The 23,793-nt window shown below is 41.3% G+C and overlaps 1 protein-coding gene across 8 annotated transcripts in view; it reads left to right on the top strand.

The window, feature by feature from the left end:
* adgb (androglobin) overlaps window positions 1-13,911 on the top strand; it is a 38,628-nt gene extending 24,717 nt beyond the window's left edge. For 5 of the 8 annotated variants that reach the window (XM_068577377.1, XM_068577376.1, XM_068577373.1 and 2 more), the window contains exons 22-34: window positions 1,138-1,231; window positions 1,841-1,972; window positions 2,218-2,371; window positions 2,725-2,912; window positions 3,218-3,384; window positions 4,024-4,151; window positions 5,712-5,835; window positions 8,051-8,205; window positions 9,187-9,342; window positions 9,525-9,609; window positions 9,767-9,845; window positions 13,082-13,265; window positions 13,426-13,911. In XM_068577377.1, coding sequence (XP_068433478.1) covers window positions 1,138-1,231; window positions 1,841-1,972; window positions 2,218-2,371; window positions 2,725-2,912; window positions 3,218-3,384; window positions 4,024-4,151; window positions 5,712-5,835; window positions 8,051-8,205; window positions 9,187-9,342; window positions 9,525-9,609; window positions 9,767-9,845; window positions 13,082-13,265; window positions 13,426-13,632 — 1,853 coding nt within the window. In that variant the 3' untranslated portion in view covers window positions 13,633-13,911. The remainder of the gene's footprint in view (window positions 1-1,137; window positions 1,232-1,840; window positions 1,973-2,217; window positions 2,372-2,724; window positions 2,913-3,217; window positions 3,385-4,023; window positions 4,152-5,711; window positions 5,836-8,050; window positions 8,206-9,186; window positions 9,343-9,524; window positions 9,610-9,766; window positions 9,846-13,081; window positions 13,266-13,425) is intronic. The other 3 variants (XM_068577379.1, XM_068577378.1, XM_068577374.1) reach the window with 3 other exon arrangements.
* The last annotated feature ends 9,882 nt before the right edge of the window (window positions 13,912-23,793 follow it).

Raw genomic sequence — 23,793 nt, 5'->3', positions numbered from 1 at the left:
CACATATGGGAGCACGCACAACCTGATTAATGCAGTATTTGCATTAAAACAGTACTGTACAATTATGGTGATGAAAATGTATACATATTTCCTATGTCTTGAAAATTACATTTGAGCTTTGCAAACATCCAAAAAATCCACATCATTATCCAACCAATCTGCCAGAAACCTCTAAAGTATTGCTGGTGGTTATGTGGCATTAGCATGAACACACACACACACACACACACACACACACACACACACACACACACACACACACACACACACACACACACACACACACACACACACACACACAGTCTGAACAGCTTGACTTCTATGAAATAGGCCTGTCATGGTTAATTTCTCTCAAATTGTATTCATTTACTTGTCAAAGCACAAAGTGCAGTTTTTGGAGAGGCACTTATGGAATGGCAAAACACAAATCAAGTTTTAAAACCACTACCTTTCTAACTACAATTTGAGAAGTCATTTGTTTGAGAAAAGCAAGAACTGGCCTTTTCTTATTTCTTTTTTGCCAGCACACCTGTTTATGCCGCATCTTTTTTCGTCTTTGCTCTTTCCCACTTTATGTTCCCCTTCTACTCGTCCCTCTCTGCCTCTTTCTGTCTGTCTGAAAGGCAACCTCTTTGGTTCTAAAGATGATAAGACATCTTCATCTCTCAATAGCCAGCCTGTGCCAATGGCCTGCTATAATGGCTCTATCATTTTGGAAAAGTGGCCATTTGAAAAGCGAGAGCTGAACTCTAGGGATGGGAGGGGTGAAGGGAGGCTGTGAGGACACATAACCTTCTATCATGCAGCTGTCTCTTCACAGTGTTTCTCTCACTTGTGTGCATGGAGAAACACCTACTGACACGTGTGTACTCAAACATAAACTGCATCTTTTATCAAGTGTTCTGTTCTGTCAGTGGTTAATCGTCTGGTAAGATGAGTGTTAAAGCTCATGTGAAGGTCCTTGTTTTACCACTCACTGAATTAAGCTTAATGCATTTTGTAATACCTCTTATCTACCTTGAACTAGTTGGTTGACAATATTTTTTTTGGTATATTTTTGAGGGGAACATAGGTTGTTTTTAATCTTTAATGGTGGTTACTTTTCTGTGTGTGTATGTGTGTGTTCATGTCCTTCAGGCACAAAGGAGAAACTCAGAGCTTCTCAGATCCTTCTAGACATGTGGCCGAAGGTTGAATCAGATGCAGAAAAACATGCTGCCTTCTTGTTACGGTAAATGTATTCATTCACATGGATGTCGGTAAATAAGAGGATACGGAGACTCCCACTGCAGTCCTGTGGCAATGCTGTGTACATAGTGTGGCTTGCATTTAGCCTCTCTGTTGCACTGCATGCCCAGAATCTACTCCCTCTCCTGGTTGTAGCGGCCTGTGGCGGCCAGGCAGGGAGCATTTTCCACATTGTGTTCCATCTTTTCCCAGTGGTACCATCTGCTGTTTATCCTCTCGTTGTTCCAATCGGCTAGCAGCGTCTGCCGAATGACCTGCTGCCTGGGGAAGTGTGTGTGCATGAGCATTAAGAGCTTGGTCAGCGTGTGTGTCCTTGTGGGTGTGGGTGTGTGTGTGGGTGTGGGTTGGTTTGGTGTTGTGAACCCTTGATTATGTGTTTTTCCTAACTGACATCCACTTCAGTCAAAGTTCACGCTTCGAGATGAATCTACTTTCCCCCAATTTATTATTGGATCGGACTCAACTATCTGTATCAAAGTTATGTTTTTCCAAGCAGTTTGGATCAATTCTTTTTACAGAATTTGTGTTTTTAATCCTTCATTTATATTTAAAATGTCTAAATGTGCTCTGTACTTCTGTGTTTTCTGCACAGGTATATCATTGACCACTCTGAGAGCACAGCAGAGCTCTACCCCTGTCAGCAGGATGAATGGACCAAAGTCACCTTTGCTGATTACTCCGTTTCTCTTCAAGACACAGGCAACTCCTGGGTCTTGGTCTTCAGGTTAGAGAACATTCTAATTTCATGCTTGTTAGGTTCATCAGTGAACGACAACCTGGCTTGGAAAATCTGGGTGAATCCAGGTGCAACATGCATTTGATCAATGCACATAGCTCTAATTTTGGCTAGTAAAGCTAATACCAGGGAAATGTAGATCAGTCCCTAACATTATATTCTCAAATTTCAATTTCAACATCAACAAAAAAAACGACAATTTGGTCAGATCTGATATCTTGCTGTTTGTTCAGAGAGGTGTTCCTGGTTGATAAGGAGATGCAGCTAGTACCGAAGGTCTACTCCCCAGTCCCTAATTGTTTGCTACACGTCATCAACAATGACACAGGAGAGGAGCTGGACATGGTCTTCAACAAAGTGATAACCTATGTCTATCAACCCAACCAGGTCTGTGGATGCTGTAAATGCACTTGCACTTCAAACCTTCGTGTATTTGTAATATACACGAAGGTATTTGTAATAAGATTTTCATATTATCATAATACATTTGTTTAATTTAGGAAGACTTCCTTTCTGACTAAATCAAAAACTGGGTACAAGCGTGTTGACTGTTTGGCAACCAATCTTTGTAATCATGTTGGGAACATTTCTAGACTAGTATTATTCATGGGAAACAAATCTTAAAAGAGATAACTGTAAAATTGTGCTTTTCTCTTTTTACATCTGTTAAACACATTCTCTTGGGGAAAAAAAAAAATGTTTTGATTTTATGGTTACATCTCTGTGTGTCTTTTTTCCAGTTTGGTTATACCTTCGTAGCAGAGGCTGTCATACCTGAATCACCCCCTGCTAGTGCCATCTGGAAGATGCGCTTGATTGGCGCAAGGGAACTCCTTCCAAAACTGTCCCGCAACACTTCACTCAACACGTTCTCAGTGAAGAAATTCCGGGATTATTACATTCCCAATGACCAAAACCTCATATGTCGGTAAGATAATTAATGTTTTTTATTGGTTTAACATATTTATAATAAGAGTCATATTTATAGTTTTCCATTGAAATACATTGTACCGGATGTGGGTCATAAAAATCTTAGGGATTCCCTCTTACACCACAATATATACATTTGAGAGGTGTAATTATTAGAAACAAGCTTTGGCAATAGTCAGTGCACATATTTTATGAAATATAACAGTCGACCGTTTAAGGAGGTTGCATTTTCTAGCACAAGACAAGATTAAAGACACTCTGAGAGACAAATGGTACCTCCAATCATCTACAACTTTTCCACAGCTACAATGTGAAGGTGACTGCAGAAGTCCTTGGAACAATTCAGCTTCAGACATCCAAGCCAGACGTTTTCATCCGTCTCTCTGTTCTGGACCAGGAGAAGGTGGTGGCCGGCAACACTGGCAAGGGTCACGTGGTAATACCTGTGTTTTGCTTCCAGCCCAACAAAGGTGAGTCATCAGGTCAATCAGGTCAAATAAGTGAATGTAACCCTTGTGGACCATTCTAGAAGATGTATCCAACTGTAATATATATATATATATATATATATATATATATATATATATATATATATATATATATATATATATATATACATATATATATATATATATATATATATATATATATATATATATATATATATATATATATACAGTATGTATGTGTATATGTATGTATATATATATATATATATATATATATATATATATATATATATATATATATATATAGATATAGATATATAGATATATATCTATATATTTTACCACTTTCAAATCACTGAACATTGAACTGGATCTTCAAATGTTTTTTTTCTAGTTATACTGCTGACCTATAGCATTTTTGGAAACCTAAGATACAACACACAGACATCTTTAAAAAAATTCAAGACTCTCCCCATTGATATATACCACTAATGGTTGTGAAAAACATTTTATTTTTTAAAACATTTGTCTACTTCTATTTTGGCTGAACTGAGCCTTTAAGTAGTATTCAAGCAATCTGTGCTTTTTTGCAGAAGCATAGATTGCTGAGTGCTCTTGTCTTCGGTCTGAGTGGAATATCTCTCTGCCCTTATTCCACAGATGAGAAGAACCAGAACCCCAAGGGTTCCCCTGCCCAGAGAAGGGGAGGCAAGGTGGTGGGCACTCCCCGGGGGAGAGATGAGGAGGCCACAGAAACTATGGTATCACTGACAACAACTGCCTGCGTGGTATCTGCTCTTGCTCAAACACTTTACATATCTCACTTGCACACACACGCACACACGCACACATACACACGCGTGCAAATACGCACGCGCGCATGCGCGCACACGCGCACACGCGCACACGCGCACACCTACACACAAGTGTGCATCTCACTTACCCTCCCTGCCTTTGTCACCCACTTGCTTGTTGCCTGTGTTGATATAAATTTTTCACTGCCAGTTACACATAACGCACACTCACATGAAACTTACACACACCCACACGCTCATTCTTGCACAGACAAAATTTGCAAGAGTAGACCAGCAGAAACTGGAGGGGAGGTTTTGTTGTTACTGTCTGACTTATCAGTGCTTGTCAGGGAGAAGAGATTTGTGCATGATTTATGAGTCTGAAGACGACCTATCTAACAAACCTGTTAGATAAACAAGGTTCGGTGATTTGACAAAGTATTTAGAGCGTACTATATGCGTACCACCAGACCACAAACCACTTGTACAGACTCCAAAACACTAAGAAAATAAACTGAGATGTATTTGTTTTGCTGTGGCGACCATCAGTGATCCCAGCGCTATATCTGAGATACAAGCGCTATTTTAATGTTTCCTCGCGGTTTAGACCTCATAAATTCAATCCATTCATTTGTCATTTACAACAGTGAATTGAGTGAACATATTTTCGCAATAGACCTAAGTTTGTCACATGACGCATGTGTTACAAATACTGTTTTCTACAAAGTCTCTTCAACAAAGTAACCTAACAATGGAGCAACATCAATAATAATGAGACATATCATGTCAAATCAGATCAGATCAATTGTAGGCCAGAATAAACGGCTATTGATCAGGATTGAGATCACTGTTTAAGACTTAGGGTCAGTGATTAAAGTGCTGTTTGCGCTGCAGGGACACACACCAGACATATCGATGCCTATTTAATAATGATAGAGTAATGGTCAAGGCTCCTTTAGTGTAACGCGTGTGTGAGACTTAATAAAACAAAGATAAAGTGGCCTTCATTGCAACAATGGTGTTATGGGATTTCACAACACAATCACTTGTGCAAATTATAATTATTAGACTCTATTACAACTACAAACATAACATCAGACATTTTTATACTATTAAGGCCACATTTTCTGGAATATGTCTTGCTCTATTACTCAGATTTTTAACTCAGGATTTTGTTTAAATTCTGTCTTTTCTGTTTAGTGAGATGGCTGTGGGAGTTGCCACCCCCGATATAATCTTGGCTAACACGCCCTCTGCCTCCTCTCTCTCTATCATTGTGCCAAGCATTTGCTTCTGTCTAAAAGCGCAGAAAACAGCGAAAACCAAATGTGCTGTTCTTTAAGATCTCTCTCCGAATCATCAGCATGAGTACATTTTTCAGCTGTATGTTCACAAAATAACATCCATATCATGTTGGCTGTGCGTTTATGGTGTTATCTGCCACATGCGTGATAATGTATGTTTCTTTTTGTAATGCGTGTATCTGTCTATCATGTCGTGTTTAAACTGTGGTATGGATGTTGTACACTGACTTTGCTTGTATTTGTTTCACAGGTTCATAACTATGTGGTGCAGGCAGAGGTGCTTCATAAGAGCTGGGATTTGAATGAATCCCACCTGGCTTTTGTCCATACGCTGAGAGACTTGGAGAAGAATGAAATGAAGAATGAAATGAGAGGTACATACTTAAGACAATCCCAACCCATCATTAAATAGCCCACAACACCCGAGGTCACCCAAGGAAATGACAGGAAAGAAACTTAGGGGTTTTCATTTTCTCCCCTTTAAAACATATACAGTAAATATGTTATGTTAATTTCATTCAAATGAGGGTTTAAATATGCAATATGCAGTCTTCAGATATTACAAATATTCACATATTCGATAATGAATCATTTTTATTTTAGCATTTCATTTTTTTCTGAAATTAAGGCATTGGTTTGCAATAGATTTTTTAATATGGCTTATGGCATATTTGTTTTTGCATGGCTTATCTTGTGTTCAGTGTAATATATACGGCAGATATACAGTAGGCAATGTCAGGGGCCAAGCGGATGCTGTTTGTTCTTTGCGTCTACCAGCCAGGGGCCTGCTAATCACAAGCTTAATGAAAGCCAAACGAATACAGCTGCTTTCACAGATCAGAGTGTGATTTCTTGTGCCCACTGGTCGTTGGCTGAGGCAATAATCCTGTCCTCTGCCACCAACTCTTCCTCTCTTTCTTTAATCATGCTGCACAAATTGCATCGATTGAAATTTCTGGGCTTTGAAATTTGTAGACGCTTCTTAAAAATTCTAAGGGGGTGAATTAATTGCGACATGGGTGGATGTTGATGTGAGAGAGGTGCTGCATGGGTGACAATTTGCATGATTGCCTGAAGAGAAAGGCCAGCCGGCTGTCATTGAATTCTCATTCTGACAACACTCCCTGTATTTACCAGCCTCTGTGTGGGTGGCATTCCTAAACTAAAAATACAGTAATCAGGTGTATTTTAACTAAAGAGGAAGTCAAATCTGTTGACATATGTATTATAGTAATGGTAGTGCAGGATGCACTGTAATGTTTTGTTACAGCTTACTATGCTGTGTGTTCTTCTTGTCCTTTGCGTGTGCTTTCTGTTCATGGATAAATGTGAGCATGTTAAGGATTCTTTTCCCAACATTTGCTTCGGTTTGTCCATATGTGTACGTATGGGCCAATGTCCACACAAACCTCCTGTGGTTCTCCAATGAGCTTGTGAAAGTGGGTCAATAGGAAGTCAAATGAAGTTGGCTCTTGCCCCCTGGTGCCCTGGGAAATATCTCAGCAGGAAGCAGGAAAGTGAATTAATTTCACCCAGTTTAACTCGGTCTCAGTGGTGAGGCTGTGCCCTTGATCATGCTCCCTACATGCCACATGGATACACAACCGCTACATGCCACGCCATGCTTTGAAACCACTAAAACAAGTTGTTTAACCAGCTGCAGTCAAAATAATACACAGTGCATGTTTAATGAATGCACATTTAACCATCTCTGCTTCAACCCCAGTACATACTGTTAGAGCAGTCAGAATAAGCTGCATGTGCAGTTGTGGTAGTAGTTTTCATTCCCTTCTCGACCTCCTTAACATATTCCTAACTGTTCTACATTTTTGGTATTCAAACAATAGTGCTTTTAGGCTCTCAGTCAAAGAAACAAAGATACATTCTATTTAAGTTTAGCCAGCCGAAAATCAGTTTTCCATATGTGTGCGAACCTGAAATTACAACACACAAAGATCCAACTTGAACATTGAATATCTGTATGACTTGAGATAAGATTAACTTAATGAGCATGCACCAAATCTGCTCAGGCAGAATGGCAGGTTGTCAGTTAAATGATGGATTATTATGCCTCTCTGTGTCAAGAGTGAGACTCAAAGTTAATGCTTCGTCTGAGATGGGGTTTGTGCTCCCTTTAGCTATAAAGGGCAACAGTGCCATCTAGCGCACATGTGACCACACAACACATGCATCGCTTGCTCACTATGCCACACTCCCACATCAAATGAGCTTTAACTGTGTTGTTTAGAAAGTGAACAGCTGAGCTTTATTGTGAAGATCAATGTTTTTGCCCTTCACACTATAATTAAATTGATCTAAACATGTCAAAGGTTTAGCAAAGAAATCATAGTTCTTTATGCAAGCAATGTTTTCACACCTAAGTATTTTAAGGTATCTGTAGTGTTGATATTCTATACTTACTCACTTTAATGTAATATAGATATACTGTGTACTTTGTGTTTGTCAAATACATGCTAACTTATGCTTTTGTATGTAATAATTAACAACACGTTGCCAGTGTGGATCATACGGCTGACATGTTGTAGATGTTGATATAAGCCAATCTATCTAATCTCTGTTTGCAAAAAGTAGTACACAAGCATGAGGACCGTTCACCCACCACTGAGACACCGCACCATCAGGGGCACAAAGCTGGCACACACAAAGCCACCCGCAGAGGGGAAGTTGACAAGGAGAAGGGGAAGCCAGCTGCCAACTCGAAATCTGGCTCCAGGCAGGAAACGGTAATACTTAACTACAGCCACAAAACACCACACCACTGTCAACTGCAAATATTATGTTGTTCTCAGTTCATATACAATATATATATATATATATATATATATATATATATATATATATATATATATATATATATATATATATATATATATATATATATATATATATATATATATATATATATACATTGTATATCTCAGTTCATATACAATATATATATATATATATATATATATATATATATATATATATATATATATATATATATATATATATACATTGTATATGAATATATATATATATATATATATATATATATATATATATATATATATATATATATATATATATATATATATATATATATATATACATTGTATATGAACTGAGATTTTAGTTGCGGGAAAATTTTTTCTCTGACTACCAGTGGTCACTATGTAGCCCAGGATATCCCTAACCAGATTTTTATCATACCACGTCTGCTAAATTGCATTTCCAAATAACTGTTCCATTATCGTTTATTGAATTGGGTATTCTCATTTGATTGCAAGAGGCAATTATATTCCAATGCCACATATGAAAACTATTCATTAATTAAGTTTTAGTAATGGCATTAGACAAAATTCACTCAACATAAACGTAAGGCTGCTTTGTGGTCTTTAGATAAGCACTTATTTTTACAGTATCCAATGTTTAAGACAAGGGGCAGTGGAACTGATCTTCCTCTTGTGTTAGCACTGGCAAGTGGAGGAAAGGACAATCTTTGAATAGACTAAAATGATCTATTATTTACAATGAAGACTAGACAGCTGAACAGAACATATAATCCTGACTGACTGTGTACCAGACTGAGTGGCTCATTGAAAGAGACATACTCATAATGTATTGTGGTAAGGTGACCTTCAACTGGGATGTTTGTGTGCTTGAACATGTGCGTCATGTTTTTATCCGTGTGTAATTTGTGTGTGTGCGTCTTTTTGCAGAACCTTGACCTGACTGTGGCCAACTGGACTCTGCATGTGGTCACTGACAAGAATAAAGCGGAGAGCATTGCGCTGACGAAGGACACAGACAGAATGGACAACATTAAATCCATTAAAAAAGCTTGGGAAATGGCTGAACCAGGCCGCTGTGCCAAGGTAACAAAGAAGCTATGGTTGTAACGGTGATGTAATGTAATGACTTACAAGTTAAAGCAGCTACAATGAGGTGTTTCCAATATTATCGGCTTCAGAAATGTGAAAGGTATGACTTATAAATGTGTTTGAATACTATTCTATAGTCCAACATAAACTGCAAAAAACGTTTTGCTGTCCCATAGGCTTTACGGTCTCGTGTCAAGTTTCAGTGCCAACCTCAAGCAGTTGATGAAACTCCTACGGATGACGCAGAAAGCAAAGAGCTAGGTACCATACTTCACATACACAAACACTCACACACACACACACACACACACACACACACACACACACACTGATATATACATATGTATTTGGGCACTTTCTGTTTCTTGTATTTGTCAGATACAGTGTGGTAATGAGACATTTTGCAATTCTTTGACAGCTGCTCCCATATTGGATCCTGCCGGCGCTCTCAGCCCATCTAATAAAAAACTGACCATGGATTACACTCCCTTCATCAGGTGCTTTGTCACTCTTACACTCATTCTCTTTGTATCTGTGTGGCATTTTTATTATTATTTGGCAGCATAAGTATAAAGATAGAACGATGATTAGAGCAGATTGTAGCCGTCACATCATAATGTGATAGTTATAAAATCACATTAACGAAACATTGTAAAATTATCATTGTAGTTGCTGGTGTACATCCCTTTAGCAGACTGCCAGTTCAGCCTGTTCCAAACAGACACATTCAGATCTACAGCAATGGAGAATAATGCAAAAACAACCAAGGCGGACTTGTCATTACACTGTATTTTTCTAACAAGCTTTTTCTTTTTTTTCTGTTGAAATCCTATTTCTACGCACTCCAGTTGCTTATGAATACATTGAATCCCTCTATTTTTCTAGGTTGGTGAGCCTGAATTAAGTCTTGCTGTAGCTGCGAGGCCTGGTTGCACTATGAGTGTATGTTTGTTGTGTATTTTCAGTATGCATTTTGCTATTCTGGTGGAGATACCAGCATCTGTATCTCCAGCAGTTTGGTTGATATATATGGTTCATATATAGTCATTTCCTGTGTTTTTGACCTTTGCTCCCATTGGTGCTGTGAAAAGCAGGGATTAGCACCACAAAGACGGTGCACTTTGGCCAGCCTGAAAGGGCAATGCATTGACTCCAGTGGGCAGTGATGTATATTCAACAATACGGGGAGGCTGAGTAGAGAAAAAGACAAAACATGTAGGACAAATTCTTAATAAATACATTTCAATCAGAAGAGACTTCTTTAGAGTTCAACAACATTGTATTACAATTTCATAACATCTGAATAATGCAAAGTCTTTGGCGATTGGACTGACTTAAGATAATCAAGGGGTTGTGATGCTGATGTCTACTATAAGGCAGAATCCCCCTTGAGTCCAGACACTGGTGGTGGTGAAGAAGGAAGTCGCTGTAATCCGATGATGAATGAGGCGCCTGACTGATGCTGATTGGAGGTGACTGCGGTGGACGAGGGTCGCACCAGTTTTGACCTGAAATGACAACTGACAGCAGCAGAGTGGGGAACCTATTTAAAAGTTTGACAACACCGATGTGATTGGCATACAGAAACTGCGCAGAATCTGATTGGTTTATTTAAAGTGCACGCCCCCCAATCACCCAATGGAGTAATCACTGAGAGAAGTTGTGGCTGAGATTATGAATGAAGAGCAGTGTAAAGAGCGTCTTGCTAACTGAACTTCCTCTTGAGCTTCATTTGCTTTCAGATTAAATGTTCTCCATAAACAACCTCAAGAACAAATCTAACAACAGTACTTCAGTCTTCTGTAGAGATACGGTGGACGACGCGAAATGCAGATGACCCTTATTGAACCTTTTTGTTTGTTTGTTTGTTCTGCGCTACTATGGAAACATGGCAGCTAATTACATACTTATTAATATTATATTCAATTTCTGCCAAGAGACCCCCATAAATGCTACACACTATTCATGTATTATACAATAAAGTATTTGTTAAGGTTTAAGGAAACTAGTCCAGGTTGTGTGAGATTATTAAAATACTCACTGACTTAAAACTAAGGCAATGTCTATTAGATGTTTTTTGCTCTGACAAAAAAAAGAAAGAAAAAAATCAAGTAGCTGTCACAGGACTTTAATAAGCTCATCCAGTCATTTCATTTGAAATGAAATGACTGGACTAACTGCCTATCGACCTGATTGCACTCTGCCTGTGCTCTCATTGCCCGTCACCAGAGTCTTTCACACGCTCCGAGCTTGACAGTTTTGAGTACTGACAATAGCTCTGTTCGACGTTTACGTTGAAGATGATATGTTTACCATCATAATGATGTTGAGGGAGACCTGACGGGACGGGCAGTCAGTGTTGCCAACATGGCAACTTTTCTCCTTAAAATTAGAAGCTTTGGGATTTCGTGCTGCTGGCTTCTTTCTTACTTTCTACTGGGCTGGGGGTCAAATCCAGCCCACTCTAGCTGTTTTTTCCAATGTTAGCAATGCAGCTTTAATATACTCACAATATTTGTTTAATTCAACTTCACGATGGCTTCCCCTCATGCATCTGCTCGATGCCTGACTTAACATCATTTTAAGATGCAATTCAACAGCTCCACAGTATGACATGTTTTTGTAAAGAGTTGGAGAACTGTGCTGACCATTAGCAATAGAATATTCATACATATTTTTACAAATATATATAATCACTTGTGAGTTTCCTGCTTGTCGATGTGCAGAGTGTCAACTAAATTGACAGTGTTCTGAAGGAAAGAGTCTCCCTCCATTGTTGCCCTCAGAGTCTCCCATTGCTCTCCCTCGCATCCCTCCCTCCATCTCTCCCCCGATCCATCCTTCTCCATGATAAATGAGATCATATTTGGGTCTGTTAATTAGATGGCTATTTCCGGACCCCAATGAGCTCGTCGCTCCAGTGAGATGTGCCCCACTCCCATCACCTTTCAACCCTTGCTTGCTGTGGGTCTATTTGTCCATGTGTGTGCAGGTGTGTGTGTGTGTGTCCGCCCCCACGTGTGTCCATGTCCAGCTGCCAATGGCTGCTGACAGTGTGGCCTGCAGTGCGAGCCAAGAGAGAGCTCTCGAGGCGCAGTCTATTAGGGGAGCCTGATTAGTCCGCGATGTACCTTTCTCTCACAGAGGCGCATCACGCGGCACGTCACAGATTCACACTCACGCACACACGTGCACGCTGTTGCATGCCATCTTTATAACAGTGGACACATGTTGTTACATGCCGAACCAAATTAACTCTATCGTCACCTTCACTGGGCTCGCCTCTTGATGAAGGTCATCTTATAGGAATAATATGTAAAGTATATTTAGCCCTCATACTCTCCCTCTGTCTGTGTGCCTCAGAGGGCCACTCCTCATCAAGTATCTCCTCGCTGCCTATCTCTGCATTTATCAGCCACATTTCCATTTTGATTTGTGTCGGTGTCAACATTGTCAGTTATCCAATCTCACAAAATAACTTGTAAAATGTGGTCGAATTTGTGATATCTGCAATATCTGATCCTCAAAATATTCCCTACTGAATTTGTAGGCACATATGCAACTGCACAACACTGTATTTCTCCAAAAAAGTATTGCGTTTTCACTATGAATGTAATCCAGCACTTACATTCTGGTTAACTATATTGAATAGGTGCAAAAGGCATTAGCTCATACTACATTGAATTAAGATGCACACACAAATCGCATTGTTAATCCTTGTGTATGTCCGTAGATGCCAAAAGGATTTTCCAGCGCTGATGGACTCGCAGGTAGAAAAGATCCAGCAGAGGAAGCGCTTAGAAAAGATCCAGACTTACCGGTTGGTCCGAGACAATGTGCTGGAGCATCAGGCACAGCAGGAGCTCAACATAATGGAGCTAATAATGCACCAGCTGGAGATGGATGAGCAAATGGAGGTCAGTAAAGACAGACAACCTAATAGTGAAGATGTAGACTGTAATAATGATTGGTTTTGACGATCAAAGAGAGTGCGAAAGATCGGTTGTCAGCTTCCTTTCCCTCTGGTGAAACATATTGTGTAACTTCATTTTCTTTACCTTACTCTCTTGACTCCAGGAAGCGTTGTGGCAGCACTGTAAGAAATTCCTGGATGCTTGCGAGTCATTTCGTAACCATCAGATGGCAGTCGTGAAAAAGAAACAAGAAGAGAAACAAGCTCTGGAGGATGCTCAGCAGGCAGCCCCTGAGAAAACAACGGCCGCCTCTGCTGCCAACCAGCAGCGAAACAAACAGGCCAAGAGTTCTGCTGGCAAGAAGAAATGATGATCATTGGCACTGCAATCTGGTCTCAATTCTCCTCAGTAGACTGCTCTCAACAGGGCTGTTTGAACACTGAAGAATCTTCATTTACCATAGTAGCCTACATTTGATGATATAATACCTGACCAAAAACATTGTTGTTGCACCTGATTCAGAGCTGACAGTGCTATTGCCTTTGTCTTTAGACTTTGTTGAAATATGAAAAAGTTATGTTTGTTTTTTACCAAATGTAAACATCATTTATACTGTATTCCTTATCATATTAAAAATATATATACTAAAGCCACACATCTATATCATTTCCAACCTGCATTAACAGAACCACTGCTCCCCTGCAAAATCTTTGCATTTATTTGTTAATTTGCTTTGGAAAATATCAAGTATAAAACACTGAGAATGTCAAGCATTCTCACTTGCAGTGTATGGATTTGACTTTTTAACGGCCAGTACGCCTGGTTATATTCCACAAATCCTTTGTTTTCTTAAAGGTCACTGTATTGATTGTCTGACTGCAGGCACGCTGCACCGCCAGCCTCCCACAAACTGAGTGGTACTGATTAATTGGTTAATTGATATTTTCTTGCTGATATAATCTCATAAGAGTCCAATTCCTACAAGACCAAGATGAAGTGTCGCATACAAACAACTGCAACACAGATTGGTGCTAGATATTTTCAGCAACATGGCAACTATCGATTACATGTTTAAGTGAATGTATTTGGCTTCAGGTACGCAAAACTCTTCATCAGTCAGGTGTTTATTTGTCAAATGAATATGATCTCTTAAAGTAAGTGCCCTTTATTTAAGTATTTGGAGTCCCACTGAGTCAGCTGACCAGCTGAGGAATGGGACACTAAATTAGAAATGAAAGGGAAGAGGGTGCCATCTAGTGGCCGTGGACTTGAATAAATTATCATTACCGTGTCTGCACTATGCTGTTTTCATGGTTGACAATAATGAATCGTTCAATTTTGCGCTGGTGCATCAAGGAAATTATTATGATGCTGCGTGTTGGTGTGTGGATGTATGTGTGTGTAGAAGATAGCGGGGTGAGAGGAATTATTTGTTCTTGCTTGTATGTGTGTGCATGTGCAAAGTCATCCTGCAGTAATCCGCTCCTGCTTTAAAGCTTTTGTACCCTGCTGCTGGCAATTCGTTTATTAAAATCTGTCTTTGTAGGAGATGATTCCCTTCATTATGATATTTGACTTAAAATAGGAATATTGTGCAAAGTATAAATCACAGTTTGGCTTATTCAACGATGCTGTAGACACACGCAAACATTAACAGTGAATTGTTTATGTGTTAATACGTGCATAACGTTACGTATAAATACCCTGTCCTGCTTTGCTCCGCACACTGAACACAGTGTGTGCATGTGCTCAGTGCATTGCATATTTTTTGCTCATAAAATTGTGCTGCTGCGTGACGTGTATCGTGCACTGCATCTGTAAGGCCTGATATAGCAAACCACTATTCCTCCCCTTGTAACTGCATGACAGAGCGAATCATGAAAGCCTTGTCCCCTCTCGACCCAATCATTCCCCCCTTTCTAAAAAGAAATTGCTGTTATTTGCTGTTTTCAGTAACTCTAGACCCACCCTCCCTCCCCCTGGTCCTCTGTGCTGAGATCACCCGACACTGTAATTGACAGTGACGTGTGTGTATTAACAGAGAGGCTGTTTGTTAATTGGCAGCTGGTGGTTTGATGCAAATGTGTTGTGAGCGACTGAAGAACTCTGGTTTAACCTTGAGCACACGGCGGTCGGCCATTGTGTGTGTGTGTGTGTGTGTGTGTGTGAGTGTGTGTGCATGTGACTTCCTACAAGTAATAAGAAAATATTTGATTCTTAAATGGACTCACGTAGAGGGATGATGAAATTAAATGAAAGTAGATACACATTCCCTGAGCAGTGGGGAGACTGTGGTGGCTCTTTAATTCACTTTCCATTTCAGAGGTAATAATTCAAGAGTGCCTTAATCAATTTCTTCGCTATTACTTTTGTGAATGACAAAAAGGGGCGACTTGCAGGAACTGCCTGTGTATTCAAAGTTTCTCTCTCTGTTTCTATGGCAACATATGTCAAATGTGCAATATACATAGTCTCCATACTGTTGTTTTTCAGTGAGCCGTGGTGCTGTACTCCTTGTATTTCTTATAATGGCTCTGTATCAAGGGGTCAAAATCTAAATCAAGTCTCGGGCACGCTAACGTAGCATTATGACATCTGGCCCTACACCAGGTGATTGACAGCCTGGCAATGGATCAAAGCAGACTTTTGTTGTGCAGAATAAACAAATGAGATACAATATGTTAATTAATGACTTAAGTGCTGTTGATTATTTTTTTCTGCGAACAGACCCAGCTCGCTGTTTCCCCGAGCTTCCGGTCTTTGTGCTAAGCTACGCTAAGCTAATCGTCTCTGGGCTGTAGCGTCACACAGATATGAGAGTGGTATCGATCACCTCATCTAAGTCAGCAAGAAAGCAAGTAGGCATATTTCCCAAAATGTTGGAGCATTCCTTTAAGTGTACATCTCTGAATAATGCACCAGCCAGTGATTTTCTTCCATGAAATAGTGTAGACTTGTTTTGCATTCGATCTATAAATCTGTAATGTCTGCAAAGAATAAGCAGTGCCCTTCAAGTCTGCAAGAGCCTCATGCTCACTTAGCTCCTTTTGCCTTTTCTTTCACCTTTCTCTGCCTTGCACAGGCACATGCACTCCCCCACGCATGAATAAGCACACACCAACACACACACACACACACACACACACACACAAACATGCACTCCCAGCTGGAAAGGGGTGGATACAGGGTCCTTTGGCCTATTGGCTCAACATGCTGCAGCATTGTCAAATTGTTGTTGCTCTCTCCCTCTGGGACTGAATGTCTCTCGAGGTCTGTCCACAGAGCGTGCTTTGCTGACAAAAGACAGAGGGGCAAGACTTTGAGGGAGAGAAGCCGGTGCTGTCGCGGCTAAGACTCAGCAGACGACAAGGAGCAAAAGGCCAATCCTTTCTTGTACGGTGACAGAGCGATAGCATTGAAGGGGAAAAGGTGAGATTGACGTCCAGACTGTACTGCAGTAATCCCAAACTGCTGTACTTTACAATAGCTATTACACACGCACATACACACACACACGCACACACACCTACACACACACACACACACACACACACACACACACACACACACACACACACGGAACCCCCAACTTGCAGATACAAAAATGCTGACTAGGTTAGAGCCTCACTCTTGTAACCCAACTATTTTTGCTCCCCTCCTGCCTCACCTTGCTTTGGCTTCGCTCTCTCTCTCTCTCTCTCTCTCTCTCTCTCTCTCTCTCTTTCTCTCTCTCTCTCTCTCTCTCTCTTTTTTTTTTCTTCCTTTTTTTTTCTTTTTGGCTCATTCGCCTCCAGCAAGAAATCTCTCTCTTCAGCCAACAGAGCGCCGCTCTGCAGACACCAGGGGAGGATGTGAAAATCAAATAATGAGTCTGGAGAAGTTCACAAAAAAAACAAAAAAAACTGCAACACTTCAGTTTTAGAGGTGCCGAGCAAATGAAGCACCGAACACAAGGTCATCATCACCATTGGAAAAACAGTACCTGTCATCAGATTTAGGTGACAAGAGACCTACTGTAAAGCGTGAGAAATCCTGTGTAAGAACGTGTTCTATTGTAACTTATACAGATGGGCTTTTTAATTGTAGCTTTCTTATTTCCCTCCGGCCCTCACTTATCAATGTCTACAAGATCCTCCCTGGACCACCAGTTAATACTTTGGAAAGATTAGTCTATTCCTATTTGAAGGTCAAACCGAGTCAATATTTAAGCGGTGCTGAGGGAACAGCATGTCTGATGATAACATGTCTGTTGTGACGCTCTATGTTCACTTTAAGAGTTGCCAGTGACAGCAGAAATGAGCAAGTTGCTATTCAACGCACAGGCCCGGGTCGACATCTGTCCCTCACTCAGCACATCGCTACACAACTTTACAGTGTGTGTACGTGTGGCCACATTGCTACATGTGTGTGTATATTTGTACATACGCATCAAACATTTTTGCATCTGAGCTGTGTTCTGAGATATTTTAGTCCCAACTACATCTCCTGACAGTTTTACTAACTTCTTTTGGTGGCCGCTGTTGTGTTTGGAAGTTGCTTATGTCTACATCTATTATAGTGCAGCAATCGTGGTTGTCAGGATGCCGCTGATGTAACTTCCTGTTGTGCCACAGCCTCTCCAACGTGTTTATTTCAAAAGACCTTTCAATGTTGATTTAGATTGCCCCAGATGTGGTTCTTTGTTGGTTAGGTACCTGGGTTTAAGGCACACTTTTGTTTAGCACAGCACTAATCATGCATCATTTGATGTCTCCTCTTCAAAGCTCTGCTCAGCTGATAAATGGATAAAGGATAAGCTAATAGATAGTTGGCTGTATAGGAGGATACACACAATTTCCTTAAATAGCTTCACAGCAACTGCTTGAATCCAAACCTAATTGTGTTGAGATGATTGCATTAATTCAGCGATGCAGGCTCGGTTTACACAGCGTAGCTGGGGAGTGTCAGGTTGCCAATAAAACAGGAGTCTAAGTTTCATCCCACTTTATTGGATTGTGCAATAGCCTTTGCCAATCACAGGGGATAATCGCGCGGCTTAATTCACGATCGGAGGCTACAGAGGGAGAAGAGTCTTTGGTAAGGCGGCTCACCATCACACTGCTGCTGGCCTGAGGGGAAAGGAATTTCACTTTCTTCCAAATTCGCTTTTCAGTGCGCCTTCTTCAGTAACACTGTGTTTGACCTGATGTTATTTGAACACATCAGGTCATGACTCTTGCCTGACAGACATTCACCTCTCATGTGTGGACAGAGAGGACTTATTCCAGTTCAGCAACACAGGCATGGTCACAGGGAAGTGCTGATTTCATAAAATGTGAACTAATTAGAGTCATTGATAAACTGTCCCGTGCTCAGCATTGATTATTGCTATAACAGGACAGGAAACATTTCTCTTTCTCACGCACACACACACACACACACACACACCCTAATCCCTCCTAATTTTCCTTTTTGATTCTACCCATTCATATGTATAATTATGGCAGAAGGTGGTGAGTGTTTCATGTATATTCAACCTCATACCAGTAAAATCATGGTAGACTTCCCATCTGCCGCTTCAAACGACAGTGGCTGACTGTGGTGTTCTGGATTTATTGAGTCAGTGACATTGAACAGAGGACGAAATGTTATTGGTCTCTCATGTCTCTTCCTTCAATCTCCGGTTGACTGGTATAAGTAAACTTCATTCTAGCTTCACGCCAACTCCAGCTTCTTCCGAAGAATCTCTCCTCCCAGTTGCTGCAATGGAAACATGGCATTGCCCTTTGCCTGAATAGTGAGATCCATCCATCTGTGCGTGCATCGTGTGCGTGTGTGTGCATGTGTGTGTGTGCGTGTGTGTGTGTGTGTTGATAGTCAGCTTATCGCCTTGGCTGATTATTGGAATTGATACCAGCTGGGCTGCTCAGAGTAGAGACAAGCTGCCATCCCCTGATCTGTTTGCATGAGACATACCTGCACATACACACACAAGCCACAACATGAATGCAATTTCTGGCTCGTCAGAGATACGTGGCCTTATGACCTTGAAAGATTGTGCTGACAACATGTCTTAGCTGCTTTCGTGGTGGAGACAAATCTTTACAGCCTTATATTCTCTCCCCCATTCATCAAAAAATGAAGTGTGACGCCAGGATCATAAACTCATGCTTGTATTAGACTCTAGCCGTTTGATTAGGAACGCTATGGACGTGATGAAGGTGTTATGGTATTGTCAATGTCTTCACCCCCATCTCCTCATCTCTTTTATCCTCCCATCGATATTTACAAGCCCCTGTGTAACCATAAGGACTGGTGGGAGGGTGGGTGGAGGGGCTCTGGGGAGGGACACTTACAGATGTAGTACCTCTGAGCTTTGTTGCCGTCCGCATGCAGCACATCTACATGTGTAGCTGGTGGAATGTTTTCCATTGAAGACATCCTCCCATTTAACCAGGAAGAGACAATCAAAGTGTTCCCTCAAGGGCATTGACTCATTAACTTGCAATCTCTCCTGGTACGTGCTTTTGTGAGCAGCGTGTGCGCCTCTCTCTGTGTACGTAGCATGCATACTCTTCATAGCTTTGTATGTTTCCTCTTTGCTCTCTCTGTTTTGGCAGTGTGCAGATGCTTGTGACTAACATTTGCGTGAGCATCTTCCACTTGTTTCTTTTAATCACAGGCCTCCAGCACATGCGTGTGTGTGAGTTACATGTGCGATGATACTGTTTATTCTCTCACTTTTTAGCCGGAGCACACACTCGCTGCATGAGGACGCAGCGGTTGAATGGCGCAGGAAGCTTTGGGGTCATAAGCCCTAAACTCAGGTGTGCTATGATTCGCTTGATTAACTGCAGCTGTCAAGGAGGGCGGAAGGTCCTTGTCCCCTCTCGTCCTTCTGCATGACAGGCGGACGCCCCGACTCTCTGCGACCTGCTGTTGTCCCCTGTGTCCTCTTGGGTTTCTCACTTTCTCCAGACAGCACTAGGACTTGTTGCTATAGGGGGTCGAGCAGGGCTCGCTGTGACGCCGAGCTCTGGGGCTGCGCAGTGTGGCGCTTCGGGTACATCCGTCTTGAGTGTGAAAGAGTGCGACAAGGTCCATCCTTGTTGGGTCATCTGCAAGATTTTAAGTGGCTGAAAGTGTGTATAGGACACTTGTTCTTTGTCAGATTGTTGTGAGCGTGGGCTGTTTACGTAAAGTTTGTCTAGTTTTGTTTAGTAATTTTAGAATAGTTAGAAAATCAGTCAAGATACAAAATGACATATAAAACTACATCCTTATATACTCAGATACACACATACACACCGCCGCTGTAAAGTCACAGTAATGAGATGCATGAATGTATTTGAAGTAGATGCATATTCATCCTCTTTATGCAAACTCTGTGGAATGAATGTGTGAATGTATGCAAATGTGCATGTCTTCACTCTGCAATCTGCTCTCCAACAGTACTCTTGACCCTCTGATGCACTGTCTTCAAAACGAAGAAGACAACAATTTATTGAATTATTCATGAATAGAGATTTAGTGTATTTTGTTTCTGTGTTGACTGATCAACTCAACATGACCTGAAATAGGCTTACGCCGCTGTAAATGTGTACTTTTGAAATGTGAGTCGATTCTAGTCCAGTAGCTGCTCAATACACTCGTATTCATCATGTTGTTGAAGCTCCTCATCCACCCTCACCTCCGACCTGAACATACCACTGGATTAGTGCTCCGCTGAGATCATGACAGCTAATAGATCTGAATGTACTCAATATGCATATTTCAAGAGATTATTGTGTTCAATGTGAATACAGAGATAATGGAGAGGCTGCAGAAGCACAGTGTTCAGCATTGGGGTAATTTGAACATATATAGTTACTTGTAAAAAATAAAGTTAATCAGTGCTGTAGGATGTAGTTCAACTTGCAATATGTTTTGTGATTTTCAAACCCTCAGAAAAAATGTATTAAATGAATATATGAATATCATCATAATTTTGTAGCTCAACATATTGATCAAATGAATAAATACAACCCTATTACCTTGATTTTATATGGGATTCACACGTCTGCTTGACCATCTCTCTTTTCTTTCTGTTTGGTACTACTTTACATTTTGCCCTTTACAAAAAACAACAACTAATAGAGCACTGCCTCAGTGGAAAGCCTTATCAAAGAGCACAAACACAGCAGTCAGACTCAAAACACAACGCACACACATACACACAATGCAGCTAGATGAATGGCCAGGCCGCAACACAATGGTGCTAAATTAAATCACTGATGTCAGAGTCGCCAAAAGCTCTCCCCTCAAACATCACTCACTCCCCTACACACATGCAAGGGTTGACTAATAAGGGCCTCTTTGTTTGTCTGTGTAATGTATTCTGGATCAGGCGATATCAGTTAGGGTTGGAAGGTGCATGTGGTCAAATTCAGTTCATTATGCAAATCAGCATTGCAACAATTGTTCTCAAGCCGCCTTGGTACGGCTCCTGAATTCATAATTTGCTCCCTGGTCCTCTTCATATATTTTTGTGCCCTTTTATTCAACAACGTCTTCATTACCTTGATGCTCCCTTTATTTCAGCTGTGTCTCAACAAAGGACTGCTTACGTAAACACACACACAGTCTCATTTATTCAGCATTCAGCACTGATTATTACAATGTTGTGGACATAGACGTGCCCTTTTCTGGACTTTCTCCAGATTGGGACAGAGTTGGCATCAGGTGTTGTTAGCAAGAGCGCAAACACACCTATTACTTCCACCGCTCCACCCCTGTCCCCGCTGCCGGCATCAACCTGTCGAAGACAAGCATGTTAGCAAACAGCCAAAACAGGTGGCGACGTCAGTGTCAGTCAAGCATGAGCAGCCTCAGCTGAGCTTGTCTGGGATGGTGCTTTCAACTGTGACCTTACAAACATACACAGCTGCACTGACGTTCTAAACTCAACACATGGGTGCAATCTACGGGATTCGGACCATTAATATAGCAGCAAACAATTATCTGCTTCGTAAAGAGACAGTGGAGTAATATCTACTTGAGCAGAGCAAGAAGTCGCTCCCCGTCTGTGTGTGTTGTTAACTTCTCGCTTCTCTCTGCTTTGTTGACATAGCCGGGCCAGCCACATGCACCTTTTAGTTCATGTTATTGCATGTGCGCATGCCCCATTGGTTCGCTCGTGGCCCAACTCTGCACTGCTTTCATTCGGAGGTCGAGGAAGCAAATCTCCCTCCTTCCGGTTCTCTCTCGGACCACTGTTAGCACCATCAGTGTTGTTAGCCCTGCTAGCTTACAGCTGCCGGCTCAGCCGCCATGTTGAGAACCGTTGCAATACAAATGCTCCCAATTTCAAATTTTATCAGTCTATCACAGAGCTGAGACACATATAGATAGACAACTATTCACTCACAATCATAACGATGACAATTCAGTGTCACCATGACAGCACACCTTTTTATTTGTGGGAGGAAACTGCAACCCTCAGGAAAAACCCATGGAGGTATAATGAAAACATGCACATGCACTTGTTTTGAATGCTGGATGAACAACATCTACAGAACAGTGTCTCTTGAGCAAGCAGGGATTTAAAATGAAGACAACATGCATGGCCTTTGCCTTTGAAGCCTTTAAGGTCCTGTCAGGGGGAACATGCAATGTCACCTGCTGGCAGACACAGGGGCCTTTCCCTTACTGATCCCTCCTCAGCAGCTCTTCACTATGAAGTGTACAGCATGAAGTAACACGTTCATAGGGAGGGTATAAATAACAGGTACACTGTGGGACTCCATCATTAGCAGGAAACAGCCATCACCATGGATACTGATGGATGCATTGCTTGCTCAGCTGTTGGGTTGTATTATGCACGGCTTCCCTGCAAACGCATACATCCCTAAACAATGAAACCAAATCAGTCTGGCCAACATGATATGTTTTTTTTCTTTCTGGATGTATAACTCATGTCTAACTGGATGTATAACTCAAATGAAAATTAATTTAGCGACAACGTGATGCTTTAATTTCCCTGTTTTATTTTAATGTCATCACATTTTCTGATATGTTTTCTGAACGCTCCATGAAAAAATATAGCGACAGGAAAATGCAGCACATTCATGCAACGTTTCTCCAATTCCCCAGTCCAACACAGCAAGGCTTTATACTCCACTTCCACAGTGGTTTGGGATATGGCCTTTATTATTGTGAACCTTCCACGCGAGCACACAAACGGAGGCGGAGTGGATAGGGCGAGGGTGTAGTGCAAAGAATGGGACAGAGCACCCGTCTGTCTCCACAGACACTCACAACGCTGCAGCATCCCAACATCACCAGGTGCAGTGGAGCAAAACCTACTATGCGTGCGTGCGAGTAAGAGAGAGGGGAGGGGAGAGAGGGGGGCGTTGTCGCTGGGGGCAAATGAGAGAGAGAGAGAGAGAGAGAGAGAGAGAGAGAGAGAGAGAGAGAGAGAGAGAGAGAGAGAGTAGCTGGCAAGGTGGCGGGATTTGCGTTGATGCCTCTGCTCTGTCAGACATGCGCAAGAGCGTCCGCAGCAGCACCAACA

This window comes from Clinocottus analis, unplaced genomic scaffold, assembly GCF_023055335.1.
Source record: "Clinocottus analis isolate CAN_PGR_092001 unplaced genomic scaffold, fCliAna1.0.p SCAF_15, whole genome shotgun sequence".
Lineage (NCBI taxonomy): Eukaryota > Metazoa > Chordata > Actinopteri > Perciformes > Cottidae > Clinocottus > Clinocottus analis.
Note: the sequence above shows the minus strand (reverse complement) of the source record. Positions and strands in the feature narration are given on the sequence as shown.